The 23,859-nt window shown below is 41.2% G+C and overlaps 1 protein-coding gene and 1 long non-coding RNA gene across 5 annotated transcripts in view; one reads left to right on the forward strand and one right to left on the reverse strand.

Moving 5' to 3' along the window:
- The window catches only part of E2F3 (E2F transcription factor 3), a 26,504-nt gene continuing 2,645 nt past the window's right edge, over positions 1 to 23,859 (forward strand). Inside the window, exons 1-6 of one of the 4 annotated variants that reach the window (XM_061593290.1) lie at positions 1 to 403; positions 12,321 to 12,432; positions 15,123 to 15,342; positions 17,977 to 18,135; positions 19,724 to 19,838; positions 22,145 to 22,280. In XM_061593290.1, coding sequence (XP_061449274.1) covers positions 71 to 403; positions 12,321 to 12,432; positions 15,123 to 15,342; positions 17,977 to 18,135; positions 19,724 to 19,838; positions 22,145 to 22,280 — 1,075 coding nt within the window. In that variant the 5' untranslated portion in view covers positions 1 to 70. Of the gene's footprint in view, positions 404 to 1,067; positions 1,236 to 12,320; positions 12,433 to 15,122; positions 15,343 to 17,976; positions 18,136 to 19,723; positions 19,839 to 22,144; positions 22,281 to 23,859 lie in introns of those variants that run through there. The other 3 variants (XM_061593281.1, XM_061593270.1, XM_061593298.1) reach the window with 3 other exon arrangements.
- LOC133368720 (uncharacterized) overlaps positions 14,889 to 23,859 on the reverse strand; it is a 14,056-nt gene continuing 5,085 nt past the window's right edge. Inside the window, exons 2-3 of the long non-coding RNA XR_009758746.1 lie at positions 16,650 to 16,762; positions 14,889 to 15,247 (exon numbers count right to left, since the gene is read on the reverse strand). This is a non-coding gene — a long non-coding RNA (uncharacterized LOC133368720). The remainder of the gene's footprint in view (positions 15,248 to 16,649; positions 16,763 to 23,859) is intronic.

Genomic DNA, 23,859 nt, shown 5'->3' on the forward strand with positions numbered 1-23,859 from the left:
CGGGTGGGGGTGGTGAAACGAAAGGGGTGGGAGGAGACTCTGCTCCGGGTGCAGACCGACAGGGGGGAAAATGAGGAGGGGACTGCAACCGCACGCCCTCGCCGGTCGGCCGGCCGCGTCTCCCATGGACTCCGGAATGACCGCTGCTGTCGCCGTCAGCCTCCCTGCCCGTATCTCTCCTGCCGCTGCAGCTTTCATCCAGATCCACAGCAGTTCCGGGGCATCCGCGTTGGGGGCGCCTTGGGTCTCCTCCTGCTGTCCCGGGGCTGCTTGTGGCGTGGCGGAGGGCACTCGGCCCAGTCTCACGGGCAGCAGCGGCACCTCCTTGTACTACACCCCGCACGGGCCCGCCGGACGGACGGTGCTGCTGCAGCCCGCCCTTGGAAGTGGAGGCCGACCCCCGGTAAATTCCTCCTTCCCAGTGTGTATGTTTGACTGGCTCGCTCCTCTTTCCACCCCGGGGGACGGGGGTATTCCACACGGGAAGAAGCTTCCCTGTAGGAAATCGCTCCTTGTTGCTATAAACTTTTTTATTTCCTTGCCCCTCTTTACCCATCTTTTGGCGAAAGAAGGGTTTTTTGGGGGGGAGGGGGCGATTAGAGTCTTCCCAACCCCATGAGAATAATCTGCGGGCGGATAATAGATGTTGTTTCCCTAAGAAGGGGTATGGGGGACTCTTACTCCCCTCTTTTTAATTTTTGAGGTTTGGAACAAAGAGAGCTTAGTAGAGGCCGGTCCTGCGAGCAACGTGCTGTTGGACTGGGGCATCCCTGAATTGGAACGGGGTGCGGGAGGGGGGATCTGTACGTATGGATACACAAGGGGGGCGATCTGAATTCCTCCCTTCCCCTGGGTGGGATTGGGGTTCAGGGTCTGAATAGGCAGCATGGCCGTGGGGGAAGGGGGAGGCTCTCTGTCCCGCTGGTCTCTTTCGCTTCACCCCCGGACTCGGCGGTGACGTTTCGCACACGTGCGCCGAGGCCGCGTCTGTGACTGGGAGCCGGGCGAAGGAGGGAGAGGGAGGGAAGGAGGGGGCGCTGATCCGAGCGGGGGGAGGGGGGACACACCAGCTTCTTCCTCTGGCCTGGGCAACCACACAGAACAGCACACATACACAACAGCCTGTGTATGTGTGTGTCTTGAGTCTCTCTCTTTCACACACGCGGCCCTTCCTGCTTCTCAACTCTTGGAGCTGCCTGGGGGCACTGTTAGGCTTGGAAATGCCCCTGCAGCAGGTAGGTTAGTGAAGACTGGGGGGCGGGTGTGCTGGGGGGCACTTAAGGTACTCGCTGCAGTAGCAGTCCACTGAAGTAGCTATATATCATTCTCCCGGCAGAATTCTCAAAATTCAAGGACTGTGTTTTTTGGGGGGGTATGTAAAGTTGGGGTACCAAAAAGTACCCTCTCGCTTTCCCTGTCTTACCCCACGGTCATTTTAGTTGAGGGGCAACACCCTAGCCCCACCATTTAAGAGGATGTTTTCCTTATTGGCTGAGCTGAGTTGGGCCTCTGCCTGTTACTGGAGATGACTCTCTGAAAGTTGGACGGTTCAAGTAACTGCTTCAGGCCACCGTTGTCAGTGTGCCACTTCATATTTGAAATTACTTCTTGGTTTGGGTGGGGTAAGTGTGTATGAGGTGAAGTTGGGTAGGTGAGGGATTTCAAGCTGAAACTTCCACTTTTCCTGTTTCCAACTCTTTTCCGATTTCTGTTAAGTATAATTTGATTATAATTTCTTTACTGATGGCATGGGGGCTGACCTCTGTGAGGAATGTTTTTTTTAGGGTGGAAAAGTCCTTACAAACTGTGGAAATGTGATTTGCTGGTTACAGAATAATTAAGTTACTGCACCCTCCCTGCTTCTCTTATGAAGCTTTTCCTGAAGGCTTTTTCATACCTGATTGTTATAACAAACTTGCTATAGGAGTTGGTAGTTCAGAAGTGAAATGAAGTTTGAAATAAAACCTTTTTTCTTCTAGCTGTCTAAGGAAATGTAGGCCTGCAAAATGGGACACAAAAATAAAATGGGGAAACTACTAGGTGCGGTCTTGAACTTTTGGGCAGCCCTATCCTGGGCCTTAGCTGATTAGAAGCCTTTTCTGGTATGGTACTATTGAATTTGGAGCCCTTTAATAGGTACAGTCAGATGGCTAAGTAGACTTACACTGACAGAGCTGAAAGAGCTCTTGACAGTGTGTGTATGCTTGGGGGAATTACCCTTCTCCTCTCTCCCTGTGGCACACAGTAGATGATCCTAGATTATGACACTTGTTTCCTTGTATGATCTAACATTCAAAACTTTTTTTTTGGCTGCTGTTTGTGTCCACAACATGACTGGTGCCTTGATCATCTCTGTTTTGTCTGTCTTGGCTATAGTAATTCACTTGGTTGAGGGAATGCCTATAGCCAAACTGACAGGATTAGAGGATAGGGGAAGAGGAAGACAAACCAAATACAATTTCTTTTTAATAAAGATCCAGGAGTAAATGGTACCATCACACTGAAATTCTGTCCCTTATAAACCAAGTAATCAGGCTTAAATTAGAGTATTAAAATAATAAAATAAATAGCAAATAGCATCTCTGTATGTCTACACCTCTGAATATTCAGGGTTAAACATGCAGTAAGAAAAATGTGTGTATGAATCACAATAAAATGGCCTAATGGGCATACTCTGTAAATTGCTGAGTGGTCATACAAGTTTCTGTCATTCGAAGTATGTTCTCTAAGGGATTTGGGATGGTGAGATAATTTCAACCTTCAGGGACCCTTTTCTATGTCATCTATCAGGGAAACTGCTTTGCAGAAGATTATGGGTCTCATATAGCCAATGTTGTTATGTGCCTTCAAGTCGATTACGACTTAATGGCGACCCTATGAATCAGTGACCTCCAAGAGCATCTGTCGTGAACCACCCTTTATGGAATCAATCCATCTCTTGTTTGGCCTTCCTCTTTTTCTACTCCCTTCTGTTTTTCCCAGCATTATTGTCTTTTCTAGTGAATCAGGTCTTCTCATGATGTGTCCAAAGTAGGATAACCTCAGTTTCATCATTTTAGCTTCTAGTGACAGTTCTGGTTTAATTGGTTCTAACACCCAATTATTTGTCTTTTTCGCAGTCCATGTTATGCGCAAAGCTCTCCTCCAACACCACATTTCAAATGAGTTGATTTTTCTCATACCCGCTTTTTTCACTGTCCAACTTTCACATCCATACATAGAGATCGGGAATACCATGGTCTGAATGATCCTGACGTTAGTGTTCAGTGATACATCTTTGCATGTGAGGATCTTTTCTAGTTATCTCATAACTGCCCTCCCCAGTCCTACCCTTCTTCTGATTTCTTGACTATTGTCTCCCTTTTGGTTAATGACTGTGCCATGGTATTGATAATCCTTGACAAGTTCCATGTCCTCATTGTCAACTTTAAAGTTACATAAATCTTCTGTTGTCTATAGCCAATGTAGTGAAGATTAATGATTTATCAACTAATGTGCACTATAATATTAGGCCATTTTTTTCTCTGTCTTACTTTCTGCAGTGACAGGCATTAAAATCTAGTGGTTAGAGTGTTGGACCACAACCTGGGAGACCAGGGTTCGAATCCCCACACAGCCATGAAGCTCACTGGCTGACCTTGGGCCAGTCTCTGCCTCTCAGCCTCAGAGGAAGGCAGTGGTAAACCACCTCTGAATACCACTTACCATGAAAACCCTATTCATAGGGTCACCATACGTCAGAATCGACTTGAAGACAGTCCATTTCCATTTTTCAAAGTGGGGGAAACATTGACATCATGATCTTTCTAGTGACAGTTTCTTGATGATTTTGTGTTCTACAAATATACAGATGCTGGAAAATATGTCTGTGAATTTTTATGTCCTGATCAGACCAGGAACATCCACAAGCATACTTTGAATACCTATCATTTGCTGGATCAGGCACTACTTATACAAATAGGATATGTACTGGAATTCACATTGAATGAGGAGACCATCTGGTTACACTTCATTGCTTTCAGCTGGATCCATATTTGAATGTGCATCCATTTTGGCGCAAGTAATCGTGCCTAAGTATCTTTTTTTAAAGTATCTGGTTAGAGTTGGGCAAAGAGCTACTACAATCCTGTGACAATTTAAAATTTTAAACTCTAAATAACTAAATACAGACATAGTTTATATAACCTCAATCCAAGATACATATTAAAAACAGTGCCAGCAGTTTGCTTTCCTTTATAACTTGAAGCTTGCTCTATAGTGGGAAAAACGAATGAGCTATCTGCGAATACTGTGTAGGATGTTAAAAATCGGCTTTACAGACAATTCTACACAATGTTACTAGTTTGTGGCACATCAACAGTCTAAAACATTGGGGGGGGTGGCGGCGGCGCTAAATCTTAAATTTTTACAAAACCTTCCTTGCTTTATTGCATAGAGAAAATACTAGCAGACTATCATGGAAGTGGCTCTATACAGGTTTGCTTTCAACTGTGAGTAACTTAAGTGCCCAGAGAAAAATGCCATTTGTTTCTATCATGGCTTCTTACAGGGTCTTTTTAGTAGGATTTTTGCTCATTTCAGATCTGTAACTGATACAAATTGCGAAGTTAGACATAAGATCTGTGCCCTAATAATTAAGAGGTGAGAGCTGGGAATGTTACTGCCTGGTTAACTTAGAAGTAATTTGCATTGACCTCAATGGGGCGTACTCCTAGGTAAGTGGGATTAGGATTGCAGTCTTGGGTTCTTTAGAGTAGTTCACCCTAACAGTAAACTCCTACTTAAAACAGTTCCCAGTAGCCAGTAGGTCTGTGAGGTCTGAGGAGATGATTGTTTACAGTAGTGACTTGATTCTCTGGCAGCATTTGGGATGGGGATGCATAAGAAAGACAAGGTATGTCATGGCCTCTTAACTGCATGCGCTCCCAAACATTGGTAGGTGTACTGAGGGATTGTGAAGTAGTCAGGTTTATGCAATGTTATAAACAACAACCAAAACAAGGTGTCATCTTGGTGAGATTGATTTTGCTCAATGGGTAAAATGGGAATAAGACACAATTCATTCTGAAAAATAAGATTCAGATGTAATGATGGAAGCAATAGGCATAAAAATATTAGATATGGGCTCCTGCTGGGAGGAAGGGCGGGATATAAATTGAAAAATAAATAAATATGCTCTAAAGTGGCCAAAATAGCAAACAAAAGGTTAAGCTGCAAGAAGTGGTTATAAAACACTGGCCCCAGTCCAGAGAAGGCTGGTTATACTTATGCCTTGTTTAAATTGATGGGACTTGTTAGGCTGCAATCCTGTAACCCTTACCTAGGAGTAAGCCCCATTCAACTCTGAGCAGACATGCATAGGATTGCAGTGTTCATCACTGAATGGGGGATGAACTCTTGGATTGGGGTACACTGCCTGTGTACCTTATAGTCCTGTGCATGCTGATTTAAAGTGAAATCAGTGGTGCTTGATGCTTACTCTGAAGTAAATTTCCTTCGGATTGGAGCATTCATATTTTTGAAGTAGCTGCTTATAGGGAAGTAGGTTTGAACTAATTGGGGGAAATGGATGCTGAAAGCATTTGGTGCTTTCATTGCTTTACTTTAAATCAGAGCTCTCTTTTTGTTCCTCATTAGGCATTCAAGTGAAGATACCATCTAAAAGATGGCAAGACTCCCCATTTGAAAGGTGGCTAATTATTTTTTAAAAAAATATTGTTGAATCCTGTGGCCCTTTGACATTAGCTGTAGGGAGCCTGTTTCACTGCACATCTGAAGTGAGAGACTGGGTTTGTTTCAAATGAAATGCATATTGTACCTTTTCTTGGAGTTAAGAGTCTCTCCCTCCCCCTCTAAAGTATATCTGGAATTCTATCAGACAGGATATTACAAATGAAATGGTAGTGAAAAAGAATAGCTAATGTGAGTATGTTTAAGATAAGCAATTCACCAAGGAATGGCAGTAAATCCATTAAGAATTTCAGATGGTGAGAGGGATGGAAGCAGTATACAAATTGGTCCTTTTCTGTATCTTTCTACTTGAACACTTAATACAATCTTTAAAAAAAACTAAATGAAACTTTCTCCTGGGTACGAGTTTGTATGTCATAGAACTTGTTCATTTGGCCCTTCTGTCATCTGAAAACCTTTATTGAATTTCAGGGCAGGTTGTGGAGCTGTAGACATGCTCAGTCTCAATCACCTTTTTTCAGCAAATGAGCAAAAGTGTTCCCTCTCTTTTTCTGTTTAAATGCTGTTTATATGATCCTCTCTTCTCTCTTTGAAATATTTCAGAGTGTTTCAAAGCACAACCGTATACCTTTAAAATGAAAGCACTGACTGTATTTCTAAAGGACTTCTTAGCAGAAAAAGGATTGTGCTCTTCATCTGTAAATCTATTATGGATATAGTTTAACTGACATTGGGTTAGAATCCATTCCCAACTATACTAGGTAGACTGTGGTGGAGGGTAGGTTCTTGTGTCTGAAATGTCTTCCTTGCTTTGAATTCTAGATATATGTGCCCTTCTTAACTAATGTGAGGTGTGCTGTATACTCTGGAGCCAGAGTACAATACAATTAGAGGCATTTAGTCTGCTCGTTGAAGTAAAAATTGAGTTATACCAAGGACCATTGCCAAAAGATGTTGAACTGGGACAATGTTGTTTTATTGGTTTTTTTTTTGTGTGCTTTATATTATATTTTTATCCCACCCTTCTTCCAAGGAACTCAGGGCACCACATGTGCCCTTCCCATTTTGTCCTTGTGGGAACAGGTAAATTAGACTGAGAGGGAGTGACTGCAGCTAGGTCACCTAGAAAGCTTCATGGCTGAGTAGGATTTTGAACCCAGGTCCTAGTCCAGTGCTCAGACATCTACACTTCAGGGGGCTGGTCTTAAACTTTGCTAAGAAAGAGCCTGTTTTCTCTTTTGTAAGTATTTCTAAAGATTTCTAAGGGCATCACAGGTTGATAGGAGGTAGACTAATGACTGATAGCCTTCAGAAGTGGTAGACTCCTGGGAGTGGAGGATATGAGCCAAGTGGGAGAGACAAGTGCCCTAGCACATTCCTTGGAAGCATTGCCCACTGATTCCAAAGTTTTGCTTCCATCTAAGTTCATTGCACACTCTTTCAAGGATGGATTCTTTTGTTTCATATTCTGATATAGTAGAATCTTTTAGGTCTCAGAATCAGTTGGCACAGTTGGCAAGTGAGGGTGGAACAGAGCACCATGAGTGAAACAAAGGGAAAAAGTTAACATTCTGAGGCACCTGAGATATTTCTTGTCAAAGCTTAATGACCAATTTTCATTTTTTTAAAATTAATGATTAAAAAATTTGAACACTTATACTTATTAATCTGGTATCAGTCCCATTCTGATGCATTTGGTAAACTAACCACTCAAACAATGCAAGGTATAAAAAAAAGCTTTGTCAAAATTGGATTATTTACTTTTAAATGTTTTGGGAAATGCGATGAAGTCAAAGTTTAGGACATTTCATAAGTTTTCTGATGGAGAAGTAAGGGTACGTGTATGTATAATTCCTTTATTTAATTTTGACTGTACACAGAAACAAAGTCTTCCATTAACACTGGTTTCCCATTTGGTCCAAACTGAGAAGCTATGGTTAACAGCTTCAAAACAAAACAGGATATGAAGCCATGGTTTGGAGTTGGCTTCACAGCTTGGCTTGTCCCAAAGCCATTAACCATAGTTTTCTGCTCCATGGCACCATGCTCAGTGGTGTCAAAAGCTGCAGAGAGATCAAGGAGAACCAACAGGGTCACACTTCCCTTCTCCTAATAAAGGTAAATTAATCATTGTATTATTTTTGGAAATAATTTCATGCATGTGTCTTGCCAAAGATATATTTAAAACTAGATGTTTGGGTTTTTTTTCTTTTAAAAAGGCCAAGCTCACCTCTCCTTACTGTTTCTCTTCCCATAGTTTACCCTCCTCTCTGTGTTGGCATGCAGTTTATGATAGGAGGAACTAAAGCTTCTAGGAAACATTGTCACTACATTTTATCTAAGGATTTTGTTGGTGGCAGAAAAACATAGTTGGGAGTTTTGTGTGTCTTTCAGATACTTTTATTTAAGGAAAGTGCCTATGGTTACTTCTGAGTAGATATGCATGAGATTATGTTGTAAAACTGTGGAACTTTCAATATAGAATCAGGGTTTCAATTTGAGTCATGCTAGTACAGCTGTAAAGGCTAGGTTATATGTCTTGGAAGTAACTGGATGTCATTTGGTAACAGTTATGCACTTAAAATGGTTTCTGTCATATTTCAGAAGCCATTTTAGGTGCCTTAGGTGTTTCCACCTCATGGAAGAAGTTAGTGCCAAACTGTCTTTTGCAAACTTCTTTAGACTGACTTTTAATGACTGAAGTTGTTGTAGGAAAGCTATTGGGAACTTTGAGACCCTTTTGTTGTTGTTATGTGCCCCCAAGTCGACTGTGACTTATGGCGACCCTATGAATCAGCGACCTCCAATAGCACTTGTCATGAACCACCCGGTTCAGAGCTTGTCAATTCAGGTCTGTGGCTTCCTTTATGGAATCAATCCATCTCTTGTTTGGCCTTTCTCTTTTTCTACTCCCTTCTGTTTTTCCCAGCACTATTGTCTTTTCTAGTGAATCATGTCTTCTCATGATGTGTCCAAGTATGATAACCTCAGTTTCATCATTTTAGCTTCTAGTGACAGTTCTGGTTTAATTTGTTCTAACATCCAATTATTTGTCTTTTTCGCAGTACATGGTATGCGCAAAGCTCTCCTCTTATGTAGGTTTTATAGGTAACTGTAAGGCTAAGATTCAAAAAGCTCACTGGCCACCTTCAGATGTGTGCTAAACCTTAGCTTTGTATGACTAGAATAAGCTGCAGCAAGACTTGGGCTCAGGCATTCCCCTATTCCTTTCTTTTTCCCAAGAAGTACTTTGGGTTCCTTTGATTGTTTTTCTTCAACCACAGCTTATTGTGTCATCTGAACTGTGGTTAATGTTGACTCTGGCTTGTGTGAAACAAGACAGCATGGAAAGCAGGGCTGTGGAGTCGGTACGACAAACCTTCAACTCCAACTCCTCTATTTTTCTACTTTCCGACTCCGACTCCACCCAAAATTGCTTCCAACTGCACAGCCCTGGAAAGGGCGGTAAATGTCTTTTTAAATTGGAAACTCTCATAGGAGCATTTTTATTGCTGCCTGAATATGCGCTGATCTTGGCATCACAGCATTTGTCTTCATCATACACTGACACACAAAATGTTTTCCATCTTGAGTTATGGTGAAATGCTCAACTACAGCTGATTTCATGGGAAGCTTCTTTGACATTGTGAATTTATATTTTAAAAAATTTGTCAGTCAAAATTTATTTTCAAGCTGGAGTTGGAGTCGGTACGTTTCTACCGACTCTGACTCCGACTCCACCCAAAATTGCTTCCGACTCCGACTCCACAGCCCTGATGGAAAGCACAGTACATCTTAATATACGTAATATATTTTGGGTGAAACATTCAATACTACATATATCCTGGTTTGAATTCTATAATTTGCTGATGGATAGAGGGTATTGGCCATTCTAGAAGGCATGAATGTGTCCTAATCAATGATACATATGATCATTTAAGGTAACATTTGTAGTTTTGGATATCTGAGTTGCTGAAGGGCAGATCTTGCAGTAAATAAGTAGCTGGTGAGATTTTGATTGGTATCTATAAGACTTGCATACTTGCATTTTCAGTTCATACCTGAAGGTGCTGTTTGAGGTGCTACTGAATTGGTATATTGAGGAAGGTTGCAGCAGGTCTGTGGTTTACTTTTAAATTCCATTTCCAAAATATGACCTGTCAGGAAAAAGAAAATCCACATGCCAAAACTGAAACTTTGCTGAAGATTGGTACATTTCCAAGGAGACAAAATACCATAATTGTAGAACAAACCCCTGAAGGTCTGCTGTATTCTTGTACACATACCTGAACAAAATACACTGTGCCCTGTCAATCTGAAAGGTGCATGTTTAGAACTGGTCATGCAGTTTCTTAAATTTAGTAGTAGTAGTAGTAGGTCAGTCCTTGTGGTCCTTGCTTCCAGATATTTAAAGCAGGGATGGAGAACTGGATCACCAGATGTTGGATTACAACTCCCATCAGCCCCAGCCAATGTGGCTAGCGGCACTTGTAGGCCAGCAACTTTTGGAGGGACACAGATTCCAAACCCGTTTTAAATGCTCTTTTGATGATGGCAGTGCTCATACCAATATATAAGTGGGTATGTGGTGGAAAGAGGTGTTTGCTCTCAATTTGGTTTTTAGGTTAGTTCAGAGAGAAGTCCCTCAACATGAACTAATTTCATAGAACACAATATTCCACATTATAGTGAATCTAACCTTTCATGGTGGCTCTTCACAGATTTCCCACTTCAGTATGTTTTCAGTTTGCGGTGTGAATAGTCAGAAGGCTATTGCAATGGATCACTTCAGTTCTGTTAGATGTTAAGGCTTCGTAGTGGAGGTGTTCACGTAGCCTCCACAAAAAGAAGTCTAAGGGGATGAGGTCAGATTAATGTGATGGCTGCAGAAGTTAAGATACAAGGAGCTGCCTTAATACCATATCTCATTATTGGTCTGTCTAGCCCAACACTGGCAGTGGATTTTCAAGATCTCAGGCAGCAGCTTAGTTCTGCAAGACAATATTCTTTTAACTGTGCAGAGCATGCATTCTACTCTGAACTGTTGCTTTGTTCTCTGCCCGTATTTTTTAAGAAGTTTGTTTTGTTTGTTTTTAATGAACCAAAACACAGTGGCAGGTTTGGAGCTCTGTCTTGTAGGAACACTTTTGGTCCCCAAAGACTTAGTTGACTGGGATGTTTTGATAGCATTTCAAAACTGTGTCCATCCCATCTATGGTTGCCACCACAAAAAAAGGATTAATTAGCAATCAGCTTCATAAGGCACATTGACTATGTTTATGGTGTCAAACCTTATTTTGTGTGTGTGGTGTGTTTGACAAATGTGGCTACTGTAGTAGTGAATCTTGCCACTGAGGTCCATGAAAATCTCTTAGCTGTATATGTCTGATATTCTAGGTCAAATGAAGAACCTAGAATGCCTTATAACATTTGTTGCTGCTCATAGTGTTCAGTTAACCTATGCTACTTGTGTGTGTTTGGCATTTTTGTGCTGGCTCATTAATTAAGGCTAGTGTGTCATGTGTGACTTTATTTTGTATACTGGCTAAATATGTATTTGTTTCTGTAGTGGACTATATTCATATTTAATGTTTTCCTTTTACCTAGCTAAAATTGGCCAAGTTTTTTAAAAAATATATATGCTGCCCTACAACAGAAATTCTCTGGGTGGTTCACCAGATAAAAATAAAACTAAGTTAAAATAATCATAATTATAATAAAATGCAAGAAATAAATACACATCCCGCAGAGTTGATTGGATAGGGTAGAGGCTGCCATATTGAAGTTGGTTTGTTATAACATGGGTGCTATTGTTATCTAGGTGTTACACAGTTGGAGAATATAGATACTCCTTTGAAATTGGATAATTTTACTTGGCAAAATGACTACTTGCTTGATTTGGAAAGAATGCTAATGTCAGCACTTACAGCTGTCAGATGCCCATATAACTTTATCTGTAGCTGCCACATTAGAACCTCTTACTATCTTAGAGCAGAAGGGGCCTGGTGTGGCATACCAGGAAGTAATACATTCGGAAGAAGAATTGAGAAGAAGCAACTTGAGGATCTGTAGCAAGGCAACATTGGTCTTGACCAAGTAAGCCAGGCAGAAAGCAACAATGGTGGATTATTCATTTATGCATTATTTGTGAGCCAGGCCATAGACACCTGAAGTACATAGTAAAGGTGGAGTCTGTCTTGCTGTTGCACTGGGAAAGGAGGACCTGGTGAACGTTTTGCCTCATTGTGTCTTGCACTGAGAGAAAATGGCTGAACTGCATAATGAGGAGGAGGAGGAGGAGAAATCTTTGTGATCACATTCTCTGTGTTGGGGAGGGGGGTCAGATCCTAGTCTCATGATGCTGCTAGGTGCATGCCCTAATGATGTAGGAATATGCAGGATTTCAGCTTCAAGCATCTGTTTCTATGCTAAGAGAACACTCTATTTAAGAGAATATTTTTTCCCTTTTTGGATATCTGTAACAAAATAAAAGCATGCTACAGTATCTCCAGGTACTTAAGCTGCATACATTACCTAGGTCACTTTCTGACTATCATAATTTCTAGATTTTGTAAAAGAGGCTTGGTTTTACAAGGTTGCTCTTGACAAGAACTCTCCTCTTTTAACAGGCAAAGCGAAGACTGGAGCTTGGAGAAAGCGGGCAGCAGTTTCTGGCTGAAGGATTAAGAACGCCAAAGGGGAAAGGGAGAGCTGCAACTAGAAGCCCAGATAGTCCAAAAAGTAAGGAATGTTTTTTGCTAAATTTGCAGCAAAGGTCCAAAGCATTTCTTACCTTTCTGGATTTTGAGTCTCCAAGAGCTAAAGGAGAAATCACTCCTCCTTGCCCATTAAGCAAGCCAGTGCCCTCAGTGTATTCTGAGGTAATCTTTCTTGGTCATTTTTGGTACTCTTGTATATGCTTATATAACTGATTAATTTTATTCCTCTTTAATTTGTTTTTAATTTGTCATTTTATGTATATGCAAAAAGCCTGGTTGGCTGTTGCACAATAAACTGAACAACTAAAATTATGATCCCCGGTCTACCGCGTACATGAGATTGGGGTGAGGAACCTGTGGCCATCCAGATATTGTTAGACTCTTTTTAACGCTAGCCAGTGGTTAAGAAGAGCCAGTGTGATGCAGTGGTTAGAGTATGGGAGTGGGACCTGGGTGACCAGGGTTCAAATCTTCACTTGGCCATGAAGCTCACTTGGTGACCGTGGGCCAGTCACTGTCTCTCAGCCTAACCTACCTCATAGGGTTGTTGTGAGAATAAAAGCGGGCGGGAGAGAACCATATTTATATGCCACCTTGAAGTCCTTGCATGAAAGGTGGGATATACGTAATTAAATAAATAGGGATAAAGGCAGTTGTAATCCAACAATATTTGGAGGGCCTGCATGTTCCCTACCACTGAGCTAGATATTGGCCTTCTCCAGGTGTTTTCTGACTTGTGTAGATTGAACATATGAGGAGGGGAGGGAGCAGATACAAGTGTGCTAGCTTTACACACACCCATACACACAGGTTGCGATTGCAATGGTTGTCCGTTAGTTTGAAGGAGATATTGTACAGCAGAGAGCCACTTGTACTCATGGAGGTTCCTCGCATGTTCTAAAACCCTGGAAAATCAGAGGTACTGCCAACAAGGAAAAGCTTGGCTTCATCATGAGCTGAGTGAGTTCCAGCTACTTGGCCTCACTCTTGCTTCAGAGGCCCTCAGTTGGAGCAATTGCTTGGGAACTGCCAACTGCAAGCAAGGGCAGACTTGCCTTCATCATAGACTGAGTCTTCTGAATAGACCTGTCACCATGTTGTTTCTGATTTATATATGCAAAACATTTTAAATGTGAATGTATTGTGTAAATCTTTTTAAAGTTTCTGTGAGAGTCTCTTAGGGCTCACATAAAGGAGAATTCACATATTCTAAATACATAACATGTTAGGAATTACGTTGAATGACACAGTACTGGTCATAATTGGTGAATGGTTGTATTGAGGCAAGAATTTCTAAGGGTTTTTAAAGCTTCTATTAGCTTGCATTATTTACAGGCTGGGTCTTTGAAAACAGTACACAACGTCATGAAATATCTTGTAACTTTCTCTTATATATAAAATCTATACCTCCAGTTTATTCACATTTTATTTTATTATTCAATATATATGGCTGGTCTGTGCAGAACTCCAGTGTAAGACTGCTGAGATTAATTCACAACAGTATGTTGATCTGTTTCAGGATGGGGGCCCAGACATGCCCACACTTTGAGCTGATCTTCATTCTGTTTTATTCTTCATGTTTTCTTTCTGACCTACTTCTATTCTTTTCTGACCTATTTGCTATTATTTACTCCTGTTCTTTGATTGCAGGTTTTGTAGAGGGAAAGCTTTTCCTTAACGATAGATGTTGATTGGCTTTGGGGTTCTACTGATGTTACCAATTTCCCTCTGTAAATTGTATCAAATTCAAAGATTTGCCATTTTAAATGGTGTAGTGAGATACCATTTACAGAACACATGTGAAGTTGCTAAGGAAAACCAGCTGATGCATGCAGAGGAGGGATTAAAGTCCTGTCCAATGTACTGTGAAGGGATGTGCTAGAATTCCACCCAATTAGGCTTTGCTAAAAGATTTTCCATGAATTTGCTTATTCTCTATAGTTGCAGATCAAATTTTTATGTAGTGATCTTCCGTGGCTATTTTTGAAAACAGTTGTTTTTTAAAAAATCTGCCTCTAAAATAACAGTATTAAGAACAATAATTTTATCAATATTTCCTTTCAAACTATTGATATCAATTTTTAGTGGGGGGGGAAACGGATCAGTAAAAGCAGCAGCTAGCAGACAAAGAACAAATTCGAATTGATACTGGCCTCTCAGGTCTTCAGAATGCTTTTGATCCAGCGTCAGCCAATGGATCCCATCTCTAGTACAGTGAAACCTTGAAAGTTAACACATCTTGAGACAACAAAAAAAGGAGTTGGGGTGCCCAAAAATCTAAAAGCTATTGTCTATTAGAACAACAAATATAAATAGAAAATTAACAATGTCTAAAAACACAATTTATTATAAAGAAATAAATAAAACCTAATGGTAGAAGGATAAATGATATGTAAATGCATAGATTTCACAACATAAACAAGAATATATAGATTATTAGATTATATTAAATATAAAATATTAGATTTTTTAGCCCCCTTGGCTCTTTTTTTTCCTAGTCCCATTGTGTTAGTCAGGATATATTTCTCCTTTTTTTGTACATGTCTTGAGACGAGCCATAAAAAAATGGTCAAGCTAAGCTACTTGATGTATAATATTGAACTAGAACAGGTTTTGAGTGGTCCTTTGTACAATACACACAATTACTCAGAATTTTTTAAGTAAAACAGTATGCCAGCTTCAGTACCATCATGAAATTCATTTTTCTTCAAGCTCCCAAATCTCCTTCAGAAAAGACACGATATGATACGTCACTTGGTCTTCTCACCAAGAAGTTTATTCAACTGCTGAGTCAGTCCCCAGATGGTGTTGTAGATTTGAACAAAGCGGCAGAGGTCCTTAAGGTACAAAAAAGGAGGATTTATGATATTACCAATGTCCTGGAGGGCATTCACCTCATTAAAAAGAAATCCAAGAACAACATTCAGTGGATGTAAGTATCATAACACTGTATTCTTGTTGCCTGTAGGAGTGCCTTGCACTTCCGGATTGCATTTTCACCATCGTATTTTTGATGACAGAGGATACATCTCACCCAGATTTATCCTGCTGGGAGTAGCTCCTCAGATATATCATCCCCCACCATTCATTGATCTATCTTGTGATGTAGTCTGACTTTGAGTGTGTTGATTGATTGTGGGGCATGGTAGGCTACGTATCCCATGGAATACATTGGGAAAGGGACTGGTGGCTTGCAAGCCACTATATGAGCAAGTACTTGGCCAAAGAAGTAGTGTCCTTCTATGTCAGGTGTTGTGGACAAACCTGCAACATGCCTTGTTTGTGAGCTTATTGGGGGGAGACAAATTCTGAATTCTGATGTGCCCAAAGTGCTTCACTTACATGCTTATGGCTTACACAAACATGTTGAAATAGCATGTAACACAGCCCCTTCCTTGATATGTTATTTTGGAGTGCAGGTGGCATTATACTCTTCCATGATTATTCTTTTTTTAAATTAGTTTTCTGTGTGCAGAAACTGGCATCAGAGGAGGGGGAAACGAGCCTCTACTCCCCTGATGTGTTAGCTTTCCATAGCTGGGTATTTTTATCTAGGGGGAAACTCAAATGTGATTTTTTTCTTCCTCCTTTTTCTACTTCCTATATTTCAAAGGTACAGTCCAGAAAGGGCTAAACTGTGATGAAATATGATGTGTTTGAATTAATGCTTAACTAATGCATGCAAAGCATTTGGGGCTCATCATCAAGTAATGGGAAGCTTCCTGTCTCCATCTTACCCATTCAGGGACAATATAGGCATCACCATCCCTAAAGCATACTTGACAACAGCACCACAGAGAGGGACACTCAATCAGTTCCTTTTGATTTTCTTAGAAGAATAGGAAGGAAGGAAACATTGGGGGATTCAGGAGGCAATGCACGATATCTCCTTCTTCCTCCCACCCCACATGCTAGTTTTCTATTTCTGAAGCTTGAGCATGATCACAATAGAATATTGGTTTTAGTATGTTGGTGGATATCTGGGGTTGTGCTTGGAAGAGTGGCTTCCCAAGGACTACAAAGTGAGTTAACGACTGAATTAAGATTTGAACCAGGAACTTCCAGTTCATAACTATGCACTTAACCACTATATTACATGCTGAACTTTAAATTTGATGTAGAAAGTCAATTCTTATAGATGTAGAAGTGGCATACATTTGACTCGAAAATTTTGAAACTTGATAGTATTGATCCTTTGGCAAAAATATACTTTACAACAAGCATGTATTGTTCACGTACTTTTTCTTAACTTTGAATTAACTGTTCCAAAAAGAAATAAAACGTTTGGACTAAGAAGTGAGAGTTGATTTTTTCTTAGCCTAGAGCTCTATCATAGGGTCCTGCTTCCGAATCTAAGTGGAGAATAAATAATAATAATAAAAATAAATTTAATTTTTGTGTCGCCTATCTGGCCGAAACCACTCTAGGCGACGTACAACATTAAATTCAACAATACATAATAATACATTACATAATAAAATACAATGCAGTCAACAATAACCATTTTAAAAAGCGGCAGTACAGGGCCATCAATAGACAATTTTAAAACAATATAAAGAAATTAGCCCACCCCGGGGACCCCAAAGGCCTGTCCAAAGAGCCATGTTTTTAAGGCTCGGCGAAATGTATCTAGGGAAGGGGCATGGAGAAGATCGAACGGGAGGGAGTTCCAGAGAGTGGGGGCCGCCACTGAGAATGCCCTCTCTCTAGTCCCCACCAACCTAGAAGCAGCCCACTATCTACTACCTGAAGGTCCAGAAAAGAGACCCTTCTCCCTCCTGCAGCATTTTATTAATAATTATGCACAAACAGTGAATCTTAAAAGTAAACAAGAAAAAACAAATGGAACTAAGAGTTATTACTGCTAAAAGTTTAAGACCTTTTACAGCTTGGTACCAGGATACCTGAAAATATCTCATTCTTTATATACCCTGTCAGTCACTGCACTCTGCAAGTGAGGGCCTTTTGCAGATACCATCTTATCAGAAGATTCGTTCCACACAACATAAGAATTGGGCTTTTAGGGTTGTGGCACCTGCCCTTTGGAATTCCCTCCCGTTGGATATTATATAGGTGCCATCTTTTTGCCACCTACTGAAGACCTTACTCTTAAACAAGCCTTTTAAGTAGGCCTTAATCCCTGTCAGCACCTGTACAGGAATCGTTTTTAAGATGTTTTTATTGTTTTATCACTTGTTGCTTGCTGCCCTGGGATCTAAATAAAGTTAATTAAATAAATTATCTATAAAAGAACATTCTGGCCAAAATGCCATTAATGGATGACATTTTATTATCCTTGCACATCAGATAAAGCAAAAGAAGGAATGAGAAAGTTGTGGGCAGAATCTGGAAACCTCTCTGTTTGTGTATGAAATAAAGTGAAACCCCATTTCTAACAAGAGATGTTTTGCCACCTTGTTTTGATGTGTTAGTTTGCAGACAATATTGCCAAATCTTCAACAACCGGTTTATGAACTGAACATGAAGCTTTAAGAGACATTTTTCTTTATGCGGGACTAGGGTGTTTTAGAAATACCTGTGAAGTGTCTACTCCTTCATCTTGTAGGGGCTGCAGTCTATCTGACTTTGGGGGCATGTTGGCACACTGTCAAGGCTTGTCTAAGGAGGTGGCAGAACTCAACCAGGAAGAACAGAAGTTGGATGAGTTGATACAAAGCTGTTCTGTTGACCTCAAGCTACTAAGAGAAGATTCTGAGAAACGGAGATATCCTTTATATCAGATAAGCTGCACTCATTTGGGAAATCTGACTTTTTTCTGACTGCCATTATCTTTAGATGCTCTAGGGTTGGCATCTGGCATATTCCAGGTGTTCATCTAGTGGTAATGAATTGTATGGTGGTATTAGTGATATACTGCAGTAGGATGCTATAGGTGTTCTGATAATCTTAAGAGCATATCTTTCAAACTAGGACTGATGAGCTATAGTAGCAGCTAACTTCAATGTGGTAGTACTGTGTAAATTTTCCCTCTATATAATAGATACTAGATAATCAGCACACTGTAGTGACACCCTCTGTCTGCAGGGGGTGCACTTGCTTCCACCGCATCTTCTCCCCCCTCCCATCAAGCACTCCATTCTGTTGGTAGGTGGCAGGGAAGGGTAAGCAAGGGGGCGGTGGTGTGGGATGGGGTAAGGGGCTTCTTTGTGGTTCCTTCCCTTCATGTTGCCCTGGTGTGAGACAAGGCGAGGCGACCTTCTACTTCCTCCACCTGGGCAGGCACGCCTGCTGTTGCGCCTGTCTGTTGGTCCCACCACTCTGGCAACTCCTGGAGCTGGTGACCACCACTGCCGAAATGCCAAGATCAAGTCTGAGCTGCTGAAAAGCCAAGCTCACTCTGGTGGTGGAGGAGACTGATGATGAAGTTGTGGCAGCTAAGTCACTGTTGAAGCTAAGGAGGAGGCAGTGACCCTCTCTGTCCTGGGGGGTGTTAAGGGAAGGCCTGAGTTGCAGAAAGAAGTATGTGTGAGAGACAGGTTTAGTCTTCTGGTTGCAGAGGGAGGAAGAGAAAGAGAAGTAATTGCGCGGGGGGGGAGATGGAACTGGTTGGGGTTAAAAGCATTTGGAGGAATGAGGAAATATGGGAGGGAGATGTGCCAGTTTTAAGCCTCTGGTGATAGGTCAGGGAGGAGGAGAAAGCTGGAGAGGAGGAGGAATTGGGACAAGCGGAAATGGCTGCTGGTAAAGGGGGCAGTTAGAATCCTGAAGAGGAGCAAGAGGGGACATTTGGAGAAAGGGAGTATAGGAGGGAGGAAAAGGCATGGAAATGTAGGTGAAGGTGAAAATGGAGGTGCAATAGGACTGTCAAATAGAAGGGGGAAGTGGCTTGAGAAATGGGATTAGAAAGGTGACAAGGGAGCTTGATAGCTGCACGGGGTGGGAATGAGAAGCTTCTGAGAGTTAACATGGGGGGGAGTGTTGGGAAGGTTGGTGAGCAGGAAATGTACCCTAGTAAGTACATTCTAATACTGACTTTGTAAAGTGTAAATATCTTGCTAATCAGTGCAACTAGAAATTATAGCACTTTTCTTTGGATTCTTGTTAATACAAGATTGATTTGTTGGTATAAGCTCTAGAACCCTTATAAATTATTTCATAGTCATCAAAGTATAGCCAAGAAATGTCTACAAATTGTTAACTTGCTCTGTCTGTTTCAGTTTCACTCTTTATTTTTATTTAGTGTAGTTAGAGAATGGTTAAAGGTAGGGTTAATTGGGGGAAGTAAGAATACCATAGTGTGCCGATTCTTGTGACTGAAGGCTGCTTCTGAACAATTCTTTAACAAGGATTACATTAGCTTATGTTAGGTATGAAGATATCCAAGAAATTAGTAGCCTTAAAGACCAAACTGTCATACTTGTGAAAGCTCCTCCAGAAACAAAACTTGAAGTGCCTGACCCAGTAGAGGTAAGGACAATTTCTTTTCTTGTGCAGTGCAAATGTTTTCCTCATGTTTATGGTTTTTCTCCTATAAGTCAACAGTTAATCTTAACCAATGCATAATGTTTGCAACGGTCTTTTGCCACATTTGTGTGTACAGGCTTTACTGAATGTAATAATTTTTCAATATGGCAATAAAAATATTATTGCGAACCCTTCTAGTCTTTGGTTTCTGGAATCTGGGGAGCCATTCTCTTATGCTCCTTTACTTCTGACTACCAGATCTTGACTGCTTCTCTCTTTATCTTATCTCATCTCATCTCCCTTCTTGCTTATTCTGTTCTCTCTGGTTTTTACACTCACTGCAGTATTTGTGCCTTGTGCCATGCTGCTCCTTGAACTTCCTTCCTATCTTATCACTTCCTTCTCCATCTAATTTGATATCTCTTCAATTATTTGCTTTTTCCCTATCCTGCTTTTCCTCTAAGGCAACAATGGGGAATCGCTGGCCTGCCAGGCCCCCCAATTTGGCTCCATAGGCCACACCCGCCTGTCACTCCCCTGACATCATATGAAATTGGGTGCAGGACAGGTGCAGCCATGGCAGCAAAGGAACAAAGGGAGCTTTAAAAGGAGTTCCCAATTGTTCCTTTGCAGTCAGGGCTTGCTCTTGGTGCTGTTTTAGATTTGGTGCTGAAAGCAAGCTGCATTACTTTTGGCAGGGATTAGATCCACTTGGGAGTTCTGATCCAAGTGGAACCGATCCCAGATAAAAGCAGTGTGGCTTGTATTCTGTACTGTTTAAATTGGGTACTGAATACAAACTACAGCTGCAAAAGAACAGTTTGGAGCATACTTAAGAGCCATATGCTCAGAGTTGTTTCTTTCCTGTGCTTACCAGCTGGTATTTGACAGGTGGGTAGTACTGTCTACCTGTCAATTTGGCCCATGGGGGGGTTGGCTACTTTTGGATGTGGCCATCTGGCCAAAAGTGGTTTTCCCACCCCTGCTCTAAGATGCTCAAGGCGCTGTATATGGTTCTCCTCTCTCATTTTAGCCTCATAAAGGTAGACTATGTTGAGATGGTGGCTGGCCTAAGGTCACCTAGTGGGCTTCATAGGCTATTTGAACTTGAGCCTCTCCAGCTGTAGTGCAACTTTATCTATTAACTAGGCCACACTGATTTGCTTCCGAAATTCCATATCACCCAGCAAAGCATTTGATTACCAGCACAATCATTGCCATCTCATTCTCCAAACTGCTCACTTGTAAGCCTCTGATTCTGCCATGTACCAACAAAGATTATGACACCCTTTTCTAACCTTTGGGTCCTCAGATGTTAAGAACATAAGAAGAGCCTGCTGGATCAGGCCAGTGGCCCATCTAGTCCAGCATCCTGTTCTCACAGTGGCCAACCAGGTGCCTGGGGGAAGCCCGCAAGCAGGACCCGAGTGCAAGAACACTCTCCCCTCCTGAGGCTTCCGGCAACTGGTTTTCAGAAGCATGCTGCCTCTGACTTAGGGTGGCAGAGCACAGCCATCATGGCTAGTAGCCATTGATAGCCCTGTCCTCCATGAATTTGTCTAATCTTCTTTTAAAGCCATCCAAGCTGGTGGCCATTACTGCATCTTGTGGGAGCAAATTCCATAGTTTAACTATGCGCTGAGTAAAGAAGTAAAGAAGTATGTTGCTGGACTACAACTCCCATCAGCCCCAGCCAGCATGGCCAGTGGTCAGGAATCATGGGAACTGTAGTCCAGCAACATCTGGGGACCTGAAGGTTGGGAAAGGCTGGATTATATATAAGATTTACCTGTCATGTCTGCATGCAGTATGTCTCCTAAGTCAACATAGACAAGACTTCCATGTTTGGTATTAGAATTAATCCAGCAAAACCAACTAACTTGGTTTGTAAGCTTTCAACCTACACAGGACTTTCCCTTAGATTAGGCTACAGTCCTTTACGCGTTTACCTAGGAGTAAATTCTAGAAAATTAGTAGGACTTACTTATGAGTAGTCATGCATAGGCTTCTACGGTTATTAAGAGTGATAGATTGTGAAATTGCATGATAAGTATCTCAATACATTGTTCTGAGACAAAGGCTGGTGTTCAGAAAGAGTGTGTGTCAAGCTTGATTTTTATATTATTCATAAAACAGAAATGTAGACTAGCAATATCTCCTGCATGAGTAAAGATTTATAGAATCTTACTGAAACCCCTCTTCCACATAGAACTAGCTTTGATCAGCACACCTTATTAAAAATGAAGTATAACTTGTAGCAGTCTATTGGCAGAAGGCATGCTGAAAATTGGGATGTTTTGTCTTTGCAGAATAAGATAATACACTTATCTAGTACCCAGGGGCCTATTGAGGTTTACTTGTGTCCAGAAGAAACAGATTACCACAGTCCAATGAAAACACAGGATCAGGATCACAATGGAAATATCTCAAGAAATGTTCCCAAAGGTAACTTTTTAAATTGTCATGACCAAATATATTTAGAGTTTAACATGAAGGCATAATTGAATATGTACTGTTAATGAATGTGCTGAATGCTAGACTTCTTTGGACTAACTATTGAGAAAAGATGTACCTTCCCCTACATTGTCGTGTTTTATATAGAATATAGCCTTTTAACTCCTGATTCTAAGAACTTGGGAGTCCAGGATGGTGGACATGGGCATGCATGTACATGTCAAGTCTGTGGCCATGAGCTGTATAATTACACATGATAGGTAACCCTACTTATGTATAATGCCACTTAAAATGTTGGCTGACTATTTCTGTTTATTATAAAAGACAAAATCTTTCCAATTCCAAATATGTTATCATACTTATAGGATAGTTGGTAGACAACTGCTTCTGAGCAAAAGCCCAAGAGCTAACTTTGAGAGGGGAAGAGGGATGAGTTTCCCATAGCTCAGAAGCTGGCTTTGGGCTGGGGCAGGGGGAAGGCAGGAAGGAATATATTGTCAGGCCCCGCATTTGCAGCAGGCTGCAGCCATTGCTTCTTCAAGGGCCAGGCATTATTTATTTTTACTTATTAGATTCTTACCTGGTCTTCACCATAAGGTCCCAGGGCAGGTTACAGCAATGTAAAAATGCAACATTAAAATCGGCTAAAACAATTTACAAGTAGAAGAAAGCTTCTCCTGATGCAACCTTGCTGTCTGCTTAGTAGGATGCAAGACCTATGTGAGGGAAGACAGAGTGTGAATGCTGAATGAGGGAGAGTTGAGAACTAAAGACCTTCCTTGCCTACCCCCATGTATCCACGAAATGTCATACCTTTTGGGGAAGTCATTATTTTTACAGCAATTATTACAAAAGGCTTCTGTGTGGAAAAGATACTGTTAACTTTAGAAGTGTCTGTTGACCTGTGTCTTGCCCTTTCTTTCAATGGTAGCCTGGACCCTCCTCCTTTACTTGCAACTACCTTCTGATTTTCCACAGAGAAATGGGAAGGACAAAGGGTAGTTTAAACTGGAGCCATTTCACATCTGGAAAGACCACTTTGGAAGACTTTTTTTTTGCCTGAAAAGTAGTCTATAAATCCATTAAATAAACAAGATGAGGTATCCTTCTGGGTCAGTTGGCCTCTTTCTAGCCTTGGTACCACACATAAGGAAGGGGAGAGGCTTGTGTCTTAGTATGATGTGTGTCGTTTCCTAATCCTAACTAGTGTTAACACAGATGTTTGCTTATTGCCAACCCCTGACAATTAGACCTATGATCACTTAAAATCACTGTGGCTTTCATTTTAGTGCAAGCTTTATTATAATTTATTTCCAGATTCAGTTGTTTTGGGTCGTCTCCGTGGCCATTAACATGCAACACTGTGTACATCATTCATAGTTAAAAAGGCAAACTTCATTACTCCTGTCTTTATAAAAGGCAACATCAGACTTAATAACAGTTTGTTACACTAGAATTTGGTGTATCTCCTGTAAGATTGCAATGCTTAGCATGTCCAAAAGGCTGAATAACTGCACTTCTTTCTCCAGTGGCTTCCTCAGCTGGACTCTGCACCTGGTAGAGGCAACCC

Source organism: Rhineura floridana, chromosome 1, assembly GCF_030035675.1.
Source record: "Rhineura floridana isolate rRhiFlo1 chromosome 1, rRhiFlo1.hap2, whole genome shotgun sequence".
NCBI classification, from domain to species: Eukaryota; Metazoa; Chordata; class Lepidosauria; order Squamata; family Rhineuridae; genus Rhineura; species Rhineura floridana.